We start from the raw sequence: 16,146 nt of genomic DNA on the forward strand, positions 1-16,146 counted from the left end.
CAGTACCCTAAAGGTGTCACTTTGAGCAAAGCACGGAGGTCCTGCCCGCTCCTCCTCGACTCCGAGGTGCTGGATGGCTACGCTTCTGTCCGCCAGCTCTTGGCATCCATGCCTGATGTGGTGACACTAAAGGGACTCGGTGTCCAGACATTCCTTCTCCCCGCTGCTACTAAGTCTGGAGGATAGCCATTGTTTACAGTTTTGTTATCCCACAATGCTTTGCCGTCAAAAAAAAAACAGGACACTTGACTACATGACCACAGCAGTTACTACAAATATAAACATTGTTCTCCTCAAAACTGTGACCACAGACAATAGCATTAACTAGAATAACCAGGATTTTTTATGCCACAGCATTTTTCAATGTGACCAGATTTCAATCAAGAAAAGACGGCAGTTAAAATGAGTATATTCTTAAAATACACGATAGAAACGTTTATTGTGTTTACATCTTTGAAGACCACAAAAGCACTTAATTCTTATATGTGGTCACGCACAAATCAAGAAATAATGGTAAAATTGAGGAAGTTGTATCAACTGTGATTAGGCAACTCAGGATTTTTTTAGAGTATGATATATACATGATTATAACTTGGTATAATAGCACTGGCATATTTGAACTACACTCTAATTAAAAGGTTTTAGAAGAAGTGTTCACAAGAACTTGTAACCTTTAAATTTGTAATAAGACTTTTTAAAACTACTGTCCTTTTAAATAACATATCCTCCCAAATAATTTTTGTCCAAAGTGTTTTGTCCACTCAAATGAACAGATTGTTGTTGGCATATACAAAGTGCATACAATGATGTACATGATCCATTAATCAGCCAGTTCTACAAGTTCAAATATACACACAAACAGGGTGTGTTGCGGCTCCACGTATAATATGAACCATACCGGCAAGAAATACATCTAGGTTAGACCTGTACAGGCCTGTCTGTAATAATACCAGCTATCAAATGAGAGATGACATCACAAAAAAGTGAAAATAAATCAGTGTTACATTAGTTTTACAGCACTGAAGTAATTTATTGTGAAATCAGATGCAATATTTTACAATGATTACAGCATGTGTGTCACTTTTTCAAAACCATAACTTTTAAACTAGAGTATAATTTCTTCAGAGCTAAAACTATTAATATTGAGTTCTGTTAGAACAGCTATGGAGACTTGGAGAGTGTACTGATGGTCACTCTTTGGATCCTCTGCTGTGGCAGATGATGTCAAATGGCTCAGGAGAGCGGACTATACCGACAATCCCATTCATGTCTGGCCACTTCACACCAGGTGGCCAGGAGAAACGACTCCGCTGTAAGAGAGAAGTGATGAAGAGGAAGAGCTCCGTCTTAGCAAGGATCTCACCGAGACAGACCCTCGGACCTGATAAATGGAGATAAAACACAATCGGCATCAACCTAGTTGTGTTCGCTCTTGGTCTACTGAAGTCATAGTCACAGGTGACTCACCCAAGGAGAAAGGGAGGAAAGACTCTGGTTTGAAGAAATGTCCATTGTCATCTAAGAAATTCTCTGGGTTAAAAGTGTCTGGGTACTTCCAGTGCTCCTTATCAGTTAAAATTGCTGTTAAGTTAGTTAATATCTCGGTGCCCTAAAAAGACAATGTTTGTTAGTGGAACAATCAAGAAACACAACACAGCCATGCTTCGTTCATTACCTTGGGAATGTCGTATCCTCGTAGTTTTGTAGGCTGAGTTGTTTCATGAATCACACCAAAGGGTACAATGTTGGCAGAGCGCTGAATCTCGTGAACAGTGGCGTATGTGTATGGTAGTTTGTCTCGGTCAATCATGCTGGGTAAGCGGTCGTAACCCAGAACCTGAACAATCTCCTCATGACATCGCTCTGTAATGAAACGAAAACGTACGAGTACATTTTTCAATGTTAACATGCTAGTACAAGTAAGTTGACAACGTGGTGCTTTCAAAACCTTGTTCTTTTAGCTCAATCAGTGGTGCGTTTGGGACTGCACTCCCTGTTTGGTATAATCTGTATCCATTTAGTTGCATTTACAGATTTTGCTATTTATTCCAACTCAGTAATTCCACAAAATTCCACATGCATGCTACAACTTTGCAACAGAAGTTGTGGGAATGAAAAGAGAATATTATAGTACAGAACTCTTCAAAGCAACAACAGACCAACAAGAGAGGCATGAACTGGCAACTCTTAATATACACATTTGTGCATATTCAAGACATGTTGCAGCAAGTTAGACAAATTGTTTGTAAAAGGACAGAACATTTCATACCTACATTTACACACTTAGCAGAAGTTTCTATCCAAAGCAACTTGCAGAACATGACATGTTTATCAGTTCATGCATTCTTGAGGAATCGATCCCATCATCTTGGCATTGCTGACACCATGATATATTGTTTGAGCTACAGAATGCTGACATGCTTAAGTACCTTGTACATCTGGGTTTTGAGTCAAGAAGATGAGGCCCCAACTGATGGTGGTTGCTGTGGTGTCGGTTCCAGCCAGGAACAAATCAGCTACTGACATTACCATGTTATCCTCATGAAATGTGGAGTCCTCGTTGGACTTCTGCTGCTCCAAGGAAAATAGATAGCATTTCAGTTTAACCAAGCATATCTATTTCCCTAGCAGCTCACTGCAATTTCACCTTGTAAAATACTGTTGTTCCTGAAAAAAAAATTCTATCAACCAGTCAAGGATAGAACTGGGATTGGGGTTACCACCAACTACCATCAAAGAGTGGATTACACAGGGTTTGAAGTGTTTGGTCATGATGATCTTACTTTCTCAATCTCTAGCAGGTAGGCATCAATAAAGTCCCGTGGACTGTCTGGATCCAGAGTTTCTCTGTGCGTTTTGACTGCTGCCCTGATGAAAGCCTTCAACTCTTCAGCGTTCTGATAGATTTTCTGGTGTGGCCCTGGGAAATGTTTGATGATGGGAAGCAAGTTAAACACCTGGAAAAGAGAAAGGCTACATATAACTATACTGCATCAACTGCAGGAGTCTCCAGTCCTGCTCCTGGAGGACCACCTTCCTGCACAGTTTAGTTCCAACCTGTTCCAAAAGATCTGCTAGATTCTAATAATCATGAAGACGTCAAGTAAGTTTAAGAAGAGTTAGAGTTAAACTCTTCAGGAAGGTGGGCCTCCAGGGGCAGCATTGGACATCCCTGGTCAAGTAGTTGCCTACAGCTTTATTGGTGAAGTCTAGTAAAGTTTAACTTTATGCAAAAGAGTAACAGTGCAATTCGTCGACAACCTACAGGACTGCAGACAACGAACATGCAGCTGGTTACTAAAACAGTGATGAGCTAAAAACATATTTAGTACTGTCCATACCTGTCCAACAAATGACCCTGACAGAAAGATGTTCTCCTTCAGGATTTCCAGAAGGTATGCAAAGTGCTTGTTATCATAGTTGAAACGATCCCCAAACACTATGGAACAGATAATGTTGGAAACGGCATTCTGTATTGCATGTTGGGCGTCGAAAGGCTTGCCTTTAAACAAAGAAAACCATGTGTTAGTCTTTGAATGTTTTAATCATTTAAATAGAATCTTGCCAAGCAAATGAATTCAAGTTGACATTACAGCTAGCTTTCAGAATAATACATCTGGTTTAATGGCATTTGAAGCTAGCCTGAATACTAAGGCTTGTTACCACCACAGCAACTCAAGAACACATACAAATATCTACAATGGGACCATGAACTTGAAATTCATGTCTGCATACTTCCATAATGTAAATTTTTTAGGGTGCTTTCACACCTGTAGATCGATTGCTTTGTTCCGAAACAGGGATTCAAATTATTACAATGTTGCTTTTTATTCTTGGAGCGGTTCGCTTTCGCATGGCAAAGTTTCTAAACGAACCAAATTTGTTAATACAAGTCACGCGCGAGTAAACTGTTCTCTCATTGGTCAAAGTTCCACGGTTTATTTTCCGGGATTCCACTGAGCTGTCACGCATGTCATCCGTCAGGATGGAACGATAACAGCTTTGCGGGCTTATTGTTGTTTTTTTTTGTAGCTGTCGTTATAATAATTTATCATTTTGAGCAGGAGTCCAGGATTGATCGGGAAAACATTTTTAAAATGCATGTACAAAGAAGAGCAGTAAGACGGCATTATAAAATAAAGTGTGCTTTGATTTTTGAATGGCAAAGACGTGCTCACCCACAGACATTCACAGGTTCATTTTGAGGTATTAGCAAAACAACAAAGCTGATACTTTTCAGGGAACTTACGTAATTACCCATGATACATTGTGATATAGCCTGGTTCGTTGGTCCGTTGGATCGGATTGCTTTCTCACTACAACCGAACCGCTCCAGAGTTTGTTTTCAATCGAGCCGAGACCACCTCATTCAGGCGATCTCGGACCGATTGTTTTGGCGCGGATCCGAGCGCAATTGCCGTGTTCACATATACCCAAACGAACCGAGCAAAGGGGGGGAAACGTGCCAGGTTCTGAAACTACAGGCCAGGTGTGAAAGCACCTTATGTTTAGACTCAACAGAAATCAGATGGAACATGATTGATGGTTAGAGTCGGACTTGTAACCCGAAGGTTGCGGGTTCGAGTCTCAGGTCCGGCAGGAATTGTGTGTGCGTGTGTGTGCGCACTTGGATGGGTTAAATGCAGAGCACAAATTCCGAGTATGAGTCACCGTACTTGGGCACACCCGTCACTTCACTTTCACTACAATAAGCCTAAATATTGAAAAACACATTCAAACAGAAACTAAAATCATCAATAACCTTCCGATTTGAGCATTTCAAGAACCAGGTAACTGCCTTCCTCTGTCACACGGTCCTCTACAGACTTCTTCCCCAGACCAAAGTTTCTGAGCATTTGCAGAGCAAACCGTCTTTGCTGCCTCCAGGAGTGACCAAATGTGGCCATTAAGATACCTGAGAGAGAGAACAGAGTTATGAGGAAATAGACAAGTTGATTAAAGACAGACAACATAACTGGATGCAGCAGACTGCTTGAGGTCCGAATCCAGACCGCAACCACATTTACATGGTCTCGAAGAAGTTTCAAGACTAAGACCTCAAGCTCAAGACTCTAACTTCACTGGCTGGTTGCTCAACTGATCAAGACCAGCTTCAACCAGATACAAAAACGCTTTTTCTATTTGATCAAAATGTGGATGTACAGCACCAATATTCTACAACACCAATTCATTTTTGGTATAGTGTATTACTGACCTAATCCATCAGTGATCCAGATAAGAAGTGGTATATGTGGCCTTCCTGAAAAAGATGAAGCATTTTGGACCAGGGCTTCCTTCACGAGCTGGATTGTATTGAGGAATATCGCTGGCTTTCTCCCGAGATACACAGTGGTCATCTCTCCATACTGAGATAACTGCTCAGAGAAGATATCACAGCACTTCAACACAACTACAGTGGCTTAGACATAGTCTCACCTGTGAATGAAGTCAACGTAGCGTTTACATTTTACAGAGTAAACCTTTCCACAAAAACAAACCCTTTATACTCAAAGCAAACACTCACCGATCTTATGAACTCCATTGGGTTCTTCAAAAAATATGGTATGGTTCCCACAAAAGGCAGAGGTCTGGGACCAGGTGGAGTTTGAGCTCTGTAGGAATTAATCCTGAAGATCTCAAACAGAACTACAAAAATAAAGCCCAGAGACAGAGCAATGCCAACAGAGGCCAGGTCTAACTTCATAAGAGTCGTCCACATGGTGACAGATTCATTCCAAGAATGACATGAGCAGCAAACGACTGTGAGCTTTATAAAGACAGAGCGAACATGGGAGAAGACAGTGGGAGTAGGAGTTTGAGGCGATAGTTCATGTCATCCACTACCATGAGGTTGATTGTGTACACTAAATCTCAGCACAGCCAATGGGTATTCTACAGCCTAATCTTGTCTTTATTAATGGGATTATGCAAGAGCCCTGGAAAGGTGTGTAAAGATGACTGTGAAATGATAGCAAAGGCCACTGGCGATTCCCCTCCCAACATTCCTTATGCTATTTGCTTAGTCTTGTGAGAATATTTATATCATTGTAATTTTATATACTAATATTTACACATTTGAACTCCATTGTACGTCAAATGTTTCAGAAGAAATGTTCACAAACATTTGTAACCTTTACCTTTTTTACAAATATAATTTGATAAAATATCAAATGCATGTATAAAATATACTGAAGGTTTGATAGTCAAAATTCAAATGAAAACTTTTAATATAGCACAATAATACATTAACTCAACCAGTTCAACAATTTCAAACATGCTGTGACATCTCAGTGAGTGGTTAGACTGCAGGTGATTGGCTGACGTGGTTTTGCACCTGGACTAAATCAACATGCTTTAAAAGGGATTTGTAGAGCAATAGTTGTGGGAACAGTTGCTTGTTGTTGGCTTCTGTGTCTTCCCATGAGTCTGCCGGAGCGCTCACGGGATATGGAGGTTACGGGAGGGTTTGCTGCGGCTCCACTTGAATTCAAGCCATGCCTGCAAGATATAAATCCGGTTTACACCTGTACAGGCCTGCCTGACTGTTGTATTATTAGCAGTCACATGAGAGATTAGATCATGAGAGAAAAGCTTTACAGTACTACAGTGGTATTACAGCACTTCAGTCATTTATTGTGACAGCAGATTCTACACTTTACAACAAATATATACACGACATGCTTTTTCTAAACCATAACTATTAAATTAGAATATAATTATTTCAGGGTTAAAACTATTAATATCAAGTTACAGAGCTATGTCTAAAAACACAGATGTGAACTTTGGAAACTCCACTGTCATCTAAGAAATTATCTGGGTTAAAAGTGTCTGGGTACTTCCAGTGCTCCTTATCAGTTAAAATTGCTGTTAGCAATTATCTCGTTAGAAACAATAGTTAGTAACTATATAAAACATAAGTTAGTAAATATCTCGGTGCCCTAAAAAGACAATGTTTGTTAGTGGAACAATCAAGAAACACAACGCATCAATGCTGAAACACATTGCAGCAAAGAGTTGTTTCATGAATCACGCCAGAGGGTACAATGCTGGCACAGCGCTGAATCTGGTCAACAGTGGCGTATGTGTACGGTAGTTTGTCTCGGTCAATCATGCTGGGTAAGCGGTCGTAACCCAGAACCTGAAGAATCTCCTCATGACATCGCTCTGTAATGAAATGAAAGCTGCAGTGTGAAGGTTTTTCAATGTTCAAATGCTAGTACAAGAAAGTTACTGGAAGGCTAGTCTCGCGTAGCCAGACCTTCAGACTGACTGCTGAAGGTCTGGAATCCATGGCAGCTTTCATTGGCCAAGACCCGCCCATGAGGCCGTCAAACAACCAATCACAGTTTGTTCAATTCATCGTCACATGTCGGGGCCTGGAAATGTCACCACAATAACAGACCGGTGTGTAAAACTCTTGGACGTATTTTAAAGATTCTATGCAGCAAACTTTAAAATTGTCACATACTTTTGAAAATCCAGCGTTTAGTTGATCCTGATAAGCGCTCATTGTCACAGTTGTAAACCCGATGGCTTTCTTCTTTCGTGAGGGGGTTTGGCGGCACAGCATCTTTGATTCCAGGTGGAACGTTAAAGAACGCGACACCCACGTCTCCCGGAAATCCTGTATAATTCAACCAATCCGATGACGACTTCGAAACTCCTGAAGTGTTTCCACTTTTGTGTGTCATATGCATCAGACGTTTAGCCAACGGTATGTGGTACGTCTGAGGCTGAGACTACTGGAAGGCTGACTTCCTGAAAAGTTGACACTGTGATGTTTACAAAACCTTATTCTTCAAGCTCAACCAATAGTCAATTTGGGATAGGACTATCTGTTAGGTTCAATGGCAATCTATATCGACCTAGTCGTGTTTACAGATTTTGAGATTTATTGCAATTAATCAATTACATTTGGCCACTAGAAAATATAGTTACTGGAAATAAAGTGACTTACATAGCATGCAAGATATACACGTATCAGTTCACAGATTCCAGAGGAATCGATTTCGGCATTGCTGGCACCAAGCTCTACTGTTTGAGCAACAGAATGCTGACAAGCTTAAGTACCTTGTACATCTGGGTTTTGAGTCAAGAAGATGAGGCCCCATCTGATGCTGGTTGCTGTGGTGTCGGTTCCAGACAGGAGCAATTACCATGTTATCTTCATCAAACGTCGAGTCCTTATTGGCCTTCTGCTGCTAGGAAAACAGAAAGTACCAACTTCCTGCAGTTTTACATTCCAACCTGTTCCAAAACACCTGCTAGTTTTTAATAATCCTGAAGACCTTGCTTAGTTTTTTCCAAGTGAGGTAAAGAAGAGTTTGAGCTAAACTCTGCAAGGAAGTTGGACCTCCAGAAGCAGGACTGGACATCCCCGGTTAAGTAGTCCCCATTGTTACTCACAGCCTTACTGGACCATCATATTATCCTTGATGGTTTAAACAAGCAAATGCATCATAAAATTGGAGACAGCCTTGATGCAGGCAGTGTTGATGATCCAACAACACTGATGTCAAAATTACAGCAATTTATAGTGACAAAGCAACAGGAATGCCAACTTTCAAGAAGTTGAGGTTTTGATGCAGCATGGGTGACCGCTGGTAAAGTTTAGTAGGGTTTAACTTTTATCAAGAGTAATAATGCAAAGTGTCGACAACCTATGGGAATGTACACAATTAAGAGAGATCCACCTTCTGATCCAACTGGATAATAGCTAAGAACATTTAGTGCTTGTTCATACCTGTCCAACAAGTGACCCTGACTGAGTGATTTTCTCCTTCAGGATTTCCAGAAGGTATGCAAAGCGTTTGACAGCTAGCAGTTGAAATTTGTACCAAATTCAAAATATTGTCCCCCCTCCCCCCTCAGACTCTATGCTCAAGCGGGTTGCCAGATTTAGGACACGAACGCAACAGGAATGAGCGCAATTGACAATGGAAGTCAATGAGCCTTACACTGTAAATTAATGAGTTGTTTTATCCTCATTCTAATATGCCTCTGTTCATATGACGTTTTAGATGGATGCAGAGGATTTTTAGGTCAGGTAGAATCATTTGCTAGCTTCTACAGCTGCAATATGCTGTGTTCTCCATCAACTGGCAACCCGGGGTGTGGAGATACTACTGGGTAAATTGGCAGACCAAAACAAAACCAGACCTTCCGCCAGAATAAACGCTTCAAAGAATAACTGGCTGTAGCGTTGATTTTCAGAGACAAGTATGTGAACTTGGCATGTTTCCGAAATATCTGCAAACATATTATAGTAGTATATGCTTAAATACATACAGCACCTTTAAAATTTGTATGTACATTTTCAAATTCACTGTCAGTACTCCACAATGTATTACTGACCGTATCCTTCAGTGGTCCAGATAAGAAGTGGTATATGTGGCCTTCCTGAAAAAAAATTAAGCATTTTGGACCAGGGCTTCCTTCACGAGCTGGATTGTATTGAGGAATATCGCTGGCTTTCTCCCGAGATACACAGTGGTCATCTCTCCATACTGAGACAACTGCTCAGAGAAGATATCACAGCACTTCAACACAACTATAGTGGCTTAGACATTGTCTCACCTGTGAATGAAATCAACGTAGCGTTTACATTTTACAGAGTAAACCTTTCCGCAAAAACAAAGCCTTTATACTCAAAGCAAACACTCACCGATCTTATGAACTCCATTGGGTTCTTCAAAAAATATGGTATGGTTCCCACAAAAGGCAGAGGTCAGATTAATTCCAAGACAGGAATATGTGTTATACATATTTTTATGTATAAAAATACATAAAAGCAACACATCAGCATGTTGGTTTGCTTTTTCTTTCTTTATTTTTTTTGGTCTTTTCTTGATTTTTTTTTCTGGTCTTTTTTGTCTGTTTTCTTGGTTTGCTATAGGGAAGTTTTTGGCACTACATCATTTTCTTATTGGGTTATGTTATGTTTGATTTTCCTATCTAAAGCCTTTTGTCCTTATGCAAGCAAAATAGGAATACTGCTAATAAAAATAAAGTGAATCAATTTTAAATCCTTATTTTACACAAAAAATAAAAACACTTTTTTTTTGGACCCCTCCAAAAATAGGGGTATTAAAATATTTGACATTTTGTATCACAAATCAATGTGATGATACACACAGAAATAAAAGGAAAATAAGACATAAAAACTGTACAAAAAAAGATAAAATTCATTTTAAAAAGTTTCCAAATCACCAAATCATGCCAAGTTAGTCTCTTTTTTTCTATAAGGACCTTGGGCATTGGTTTACAAAGTAAAGTGTCATTTCTTCTGCTGAATGTAGTTGAGATTGCCATGCCGGCCATGTTGAATAAGCGGGTAATGTTGATTTGCCACTAGAGAACCTGCAAGAAATGCAGGAAAAAAACTGTTATGAGTGGAAACTTTTTATTTATTAGTGTGCATCTGTGGAATATAAAAATCAGAGAGAGGAATATTCAGTTAACTTAAAAGACCATTAATAACATGTTGAATGAATCAAATGATTCCTTTCAATACACAGGAACAGCAAATATGCTTGAGGGAATGTCATAAAAAAATTAATTAAAATGTCATATTTCATCCCAAAGTCAAAAGAAAGTAAAATAAACACTATTCTACATAAAGAGAATGAAGCCAACTTTTAGCACCATTAAATTATTTTGCATTGTGACAAAGATAATTAAGCATGATTCACCTACCAAAAAATATATAATATTAATATAATATAATTTAAAAAAAATGACAAATGCTTTTTTCTTCCACTGATTTTTATTTTATTTTGGCCACTTCCTAACTGACTTAAATTTACCAACATTTTATATATATATATACAATGTTGGTTTGCTTTTTATTTCTTATCTGCTCTTTTCCCATCTGTTTTTTAATTTGCTATAGGAAAGGTTTTTGGTTGACCAAATACTTATTTTCCACCATAATTTGCAAATAAATTCTTTAAAAATCCTACAATGTGATTTTCTGGATTTTTTTTCTCATTTTATCTCTCATAGTTGAGGTATACCTATGATGAAAATTACAGGCCTCTCTCATCTTTTTAAGTGGGAGAACTTGCACAATTGGTGGCTGACTAAATACTTTTTTTCCCCACTGTAACTGACTTGTTGGATCTTAAAGCTTTTGTCCTTAACCAAGTAATACAGCAAAAATAGCATGAATGAAAATAAAATAAAAAAACAATTTTTTGTTGACAATGGAAAATTCCATATACACAAGGTTTGAATGTTTTATTTTCAACATGTCAGACAGATAGGACAGCACTGGTACCTTGTGAGATGAAGGGTTTGTTGGGCTGCTGCAGGTAGGGTGGCAGACGGTAGGGCATGAAGGATGGAGACAGCGAATACGGAGCAGCACTGCTGTGCTCCCAGGGCCGAGAGCCCTGAGTCACACCGCCAAACTGAGACGGGAAATTAGGATCTGAGATGTAGAGAGAGAACAGTGAACACACGGCTCTGTACTAACAGAGAGTAAAACAACTAACACAAGAACTCAGAACCATTCAAATGTCACTCAACCATTATGAAACCATGTCACCTTCCTTATTTATACTAGATTTAAAAAAACAAGGTATTCATTAGACTGTGATTTCAAGGGGTTGCAGGTGAAGCGGCTCTAAAAGAGGACAAGCAATCCAATAAATCCAGTTCCCAGTGTTTAGTCTAACAGCTGTGGAGTCACCCAGTGAACCCAAAACACCTGTGAGACTTACCTGAGCTCACAAAGAGACACTGCACTGATTTCACTCATCTCTGAAAACATTTTCATAAAGCTTAAATTTCCATAAGGATGTTGCCTTAGAAAGCACCACGTGAAAGTGTGAGCACCACGTGTGTGTACCTGTCTTGTTTACTGTGCCGTTCCCCACAAGTGGCCCCGGATTGAGATGGTGATTGTGCCAGGGGTGCACCCTTTCTCGGGCCGGGCCGCCGCCCACTCCACCAGCCACCCGCCCCGTCGACGGCTGAGCAAATATGATGCTGGGGTCATTCAGGTTCATGGGGGCGGGGCTCAAAGCTGGCCCGCCTCCAGTCCCGCCTCCACCACCCCGGATGGCAAACTTCAGGCCAGGAGAGGACGGGTGGCCGGAGGCGGTGGAGGCCCCAGAGCCCTGGATGAGAGGGCCGTGGATGGGCCAGGAGGCAGAGGTGAGGGGCGGCTGCTGGGGGTGGGCAGGCAGGAGGCCCAGCGCAGAGAGCCCGGCGTGGTACGGCCCCGGGTGCGAATGGGGGAAGCTGAAGATGGGAAGTTGGACCTGTGGAACCTGCTGCAGTTGGGAGGGTTTGGAGGTAGAGGATGCAGAGGAAGGCTTGCTGTTCTGCGGAGAGACGGACGCCTGGCTGTAGGGAGACGGCTGAGGGGAGTACGGAGGAGTCTGACGCGTATCAGACTGGATGGAAACAGACAGAAATAGTGTCAGTTCATCCAAAAACGAATGTATGAAAATAAATTCTGTTGCTGAGTGATATTGAATATTTACAATGACTTTTTTGGCAAACAAAACCTTGGATATCACAATCTCAATACGCTTTTCATACCACTACCATGCCAATATCTGAAAATATCAGTGTACCGTGGTACCATCACAGTAGTTTTTGTAAGGTTTCTCAAGTCATCGTGCATAAGCAGTGTAAAAGTTTCTAAACACTTAGTTTCTTTAGTAAAAAAACGTAATTACTAAAAAATAATGAAAAGGGTGGTAAATCAGCTATTTTCGAAGGCTTGATTGTGTTTATGGGGTCCGTTCTCCTAAAAACGGTCTTGACTTCCTGGTTGCTCCCTCAGAAATACACAATGGGCTCAGATTGGTTAGCTGTTCCAGTGTGTTGTGATTCGTTAACCATCTAGTGCATGTTGTCCGGAAACGTCACGCCCCTTAACATCACCGGTTGTTGTATGTGCTCCGGTGTATGGTAAACAATGGCGTCAATATTGCTTTATCAATTTGAGGCCGAATCAGACCCAGAGAATATCAGTGAAGAGGCTCGAGCAGAACCTGTGCAAGCACAGCTCTTACAGGACGTTTCAGAACGCTTTGTAGATATGCTGTTATTTGTAAATGCTATGTTAGCTTTTGATATACGGCTTTACAGCAACATTACACACTAACTGAAGTTAAAAAAGTAAAATAATCAAGGACCCCTTTGAATGATTTATTAATTATATAAGAATTATACATAATTATATCTTTATCTTTATAAAGTTAGTTTTTCTTAGATTATTTTGTGAAAATTAATTTCTACTTTCTAAAAATAAATACTTCATTAAATTATAAAAAAAAATATATAAAGGCAAATATAAATATAACTCACATATACAATCAATATAATGACTAAATAATTGGTTTATTTAATGAAAATTAATAATAAAAAAAATGTATTATAAATATTAGAATAGTAATACATATATACTTTATATATACACTATTATTTGTGCATTATACAACATTATAAATACATACTATCAGCTATATACTATATATATATATATATATATATATACTGAAAAGTAATTACTAAAATTAATTAGATAATGTATTATTATAATTAAAAATAAATATAATGTACTATAAATCTAAATAAATATCATATGAATTAAATAATAAAACTTTTTTATTTATTAAAAATGACAAAAATACATAATTAGATTAATTATAACTATAAATAAATAATACATAGATAAATTTAAAAAATAAAAATAAACCAGATTTTTACTATATTTAGTGACCAGTATTTTAAATATACTTGGCAACAATAAATAATTTGGTTCAAATTATTTGGTCGAAGTTTCATTTGACTGGCAAAATAAATTAATTTCAAAGCACATAATAAAATACTGAGAAACATCAACAACTAAAAGGCAACGGACGTCTATCATCCAGCCGCAGCTGAGAGCAGAGGGTTTAGGTCCTCACACATTCAGAGGGCTGCCTGTGCCGTCCGTCCCGATCCTGGACTGAAGCACCTTGAGGAATGGGGATGGACTGAGAGCTCGCCATGGCCCGGACCATGTGAGGTACTGGGAAAAAAACAGAGTAATCACAGTCAAACGCTCTTATATACTGCCCCCCACAGGACACAGACAGGTCAAGAATATTAATTATAAAGAAAAAATAATTGCATAATAAAATCAGCGATGACAATACAATATAAAATGACTATCAAAGTCTATACCTATCCACCAAATAACTGTCTACTTTGTTTTGCAACACTTCCTTTCAACTCAATAGCCATTATAGGTTAATAACTACAACAATAAAGAAAGTATAGAATACAGTACATGAAAGTACAGTAAACAGTAAAGCTATTTACGCTACAAACCAGTGTGTGTATGATTATGAACCAAAATAATAGGATAACAAATACCACAAAGTGGTACAAACGCCGCCTTTCTTTGTGTGAACATTTGGGCGGCATTATGCAAATCTTCCCCCACAGTGACGTAGACATGTGGGGGCGTGTTTAAACGAGGCGTTTTAGGAGGGCGTGGACGAGTCTTAACTAGAAAAATATATCTATCTACTAATATATATATATATATATATATATATATATATATATATATATATATATATACACACATACACACAAAATGTGTTACAAAACTGTTTGGGCTTATGAAAATGGTCTGAGAAGTTCAGCTCTAGAGGCTTCATGAACTAAAAAAATAAAGCACTGAATTAAGCTGAGCTGTACCTGGTCCGGACACTGCTCTCTGACGGAGGTGTTTGTAATCGGGACAGTCTCTCCTCACATGACCCATATCACCACACTGAAAGCAGCGTCTCTCTCTGGGCTCCCTGTCCTCCTCCCTGACCTCCTCCTCGCGCTCGTTCTCCTTTTTCTTCATTCTGAAAACAAACAAGATCAGCTAAGCACTTTGCCACCCATGTATTATTGCTGTAAAAAGTAATAGTTTCTGCATGTGTAAACAGGGCACCTGCGCCTCTTTGGGCAGTCCTTCATATAGTGACCGATCTTCCCGCAGATCCGACAGCAGCGGTCATTAGGAGCCAGTTCACCGTCCGTCAGCACCTTTGAGTCAAAGAAGTAATCCTGACAGAGAGACAGAGACACGAAGATGAAATGAGACCTGAAATGAAGGTTAAAATGGCGCTCCGGAGCAGTTGTAGCGTGACTCACGGCCTCTGTTCCCAGCTGAGGGTAAAATGGGGTGCCGAACAGTTTCCTGCCGTTGATGAAGGCCTTCATGATGAAGTTAGTCACTGTGTACAGAGAGGACAGAAAGAACATAAAGAGTGAGACATAATCAACCGTATATTTACTGAAAGGTGTGGAACAGGATAGATTTGCTTACTTTTGCGAGAAACACCAGCCCCAAGATTGTGATTCAAGTCAAAGGGATCTGTTAAAAAAAATGCAAAAATAACATATTCAAGGGTCATGCAACATGTTTGTTTGGTTGAAATAAAATATTGCAAAATATCAGAATTCAAACTAAAAGCATCACATTTAGTGAAGTCACCTCAACTTCTAAATATATAATATAAAAAAATACATAGATTTATAATATTAATAAAAATGTCTATAATATATATATATATATATATATATATAATAAACACATATATATACACACACATTCATACATTTATTATAAATATTATAAAATAAAACATTTGTTTACTGTAGTGCAATAAATATTGTAATTCTACTGGGAAACAATGGAATAACTATAAAATACAATTATAAAAATGACATGTTATATTAATATATTAATACAATATATTAATAAAATATACTAATTGTAAATAATATCAACAAATACATACTGTTAATTATCATCTTTCTTTGTGTATTTTGTGAAACAATTTCTAAAAATAATTATTTTCTTATTATAAATAATACTATAAAAATAAATTTCATACTAATTAATATCCAATTAGTTATAAATTAATTAATGATTAATAATATAAAAAAAATGTAAATACTTTTTTTTACTGTATTTTAGAGCATTAAACATTTTAAGCCTACTTGGAAACAATGGACGGAATAACAATAAAATACAAAATTAATTAAATATATTAATACAATTATTTTATAATCTGTTTTTATGAAGCAAGACAGATCTAAAGAGGCTGAATTAATAATAAAAAAACAAATAAAAGAATGAAT

At 38.4% G+C, this 16,146-nt stretch overlaps 2 protein-coding genes across 4 annotated transcripts in view; both read right to left on the bottom strand.

The window, feature by feature from the left end:
• Positions 1 to 1,023: 1,023 nt before the first annotated feature.
• Positions 1,024 to 5,813, bottom strand: LOC107590474 (cytochrome P450 2B4-like). 3 transcript variants are annotated; one of them, XM_016279227.1, is made up of 9 exons: positions 5,525 to 5,813; positions 5,216 to 5,375; positions 4,763 to 4,915; positions 3,342 to 3,502; positions 2,784 to 2,957; positions 2,430 to 2,571; positions 1,676 to 1,863; positions 1,468 to 1,609; positions 1,024 to 1,381 (listed from the first exon to the last, which is right to left on the bottom strand). In XM_016279227.1, exons 1-9 carry the CDS (start codon positions 5,717 to 5,719, stop codon positions 1,191 to 1,193), a joined length of 1,506 nt encoding a protein of 501 aa, XP_016134713.1. In that variant the 5' UTR covers positions 5,720 to 5,813; the 3' UTR covers positions 1,024 to 1,190. The 3 variants fall into 3 exon arrangements, with proteins under 3 accessions (XP_016134713.1, XP_016134715.1, XP_016134714.1); XM_016279229.1 differs by having other exon boundaries at positions 5,529 to 5,621; XM_016279228.1 differs by having other exon boundaries at positions 5,216 to 5,436; positions 5,525 to 5,599.
• A 3,266-nt stretch (positions 5,814 to 9,079) lies between these two features.
• LOC107590492 (terminal uridylyltransferase 4-like) overlaps positions 9,080 to 16,146 on the bottom strand; it is a 39,271-nt gene continuing 32,204 nt past the window's right edge. The window contains exons 18-25 of the mRNA XM_016279245.1: positions 15,329 to 15,376; positions 15,154 to 15,236; positions 14,951 to 15,066; positions 14,707 to 14,861; positions 13,926 to 14,029; positions 11,852 to 12,401; positions 11,279 to 11,431; positions 9,080 to 10,359 (exon numbers count right to left, since the gene is read on the bottom strand). Of these exons, the coding sequence (XP_016134731.1) occupies positions 10,277 to 10,359; positions 11,279 to 11,431; positions 11,852 to 12,401; positions 13,926 to 14,029; positions 14,707 to 14,861; positions 14,951 to 15,066; positions 15,154 to 15,236; positions 15,329 to 15,376 (1,292 nt within the window). The 3' untranslated portion in view covers positions 9,080 to 10,276. The remainder of the gene's footprint in view (positions 10,360 to 11,278; positions 11,432 to 11,851; positions 12,402 to 13,925; positions 14,030 to 14,706; positions 14,862 to 14,950; positions 15,067 to 15,153; positions 15,237 to 15,328; positions 15,377 to 16,146) is intronic.

This window comes from Sinocyclocheilus grahami, unplaced genomic scaffold (assembly GCF_001515645.1).
Source record: "Sinocyclocheilus grahami isolate Dianchi unplaced genomic scaffold, SAMN03320097.WGS_v1.1 scaffold128.1, whole genome shotgun sequence".
Taxonomy (NCBI): domain Eukaryota; kingdom Metazoa; phylum Chordata; class Actinopteri; order Cypriniformes; family Cyprinidae; genus Sinocyclocheilus; species Sinocyclocheilus grahami.

Bases quoted from the DNA above. Each gene is read 5' to 3' on its own strand.
- LOC107590474 (XM_016279227.1), bottom strand. From the start codon at position 5,719: ATGTGGACGACTCTTATGAAGTTAGACCTGGCCTCTGTTGGCATTGCT. The intron at 3,503-4,762 runs GTTATTGATGAT...CTTTGTTTAAAG, and splicing joins TGAAATGCTCAAATCGGAAG to GCAAGCCTTTCGACGCCCAA. The intron at 2,958-3,341 runs GTATGGACAGTA...TCTCTTTTCCAG, and splicing joins CAGGGTCATTTGTTGGACAG to GTGTTTAACTTGCTTCCCAT.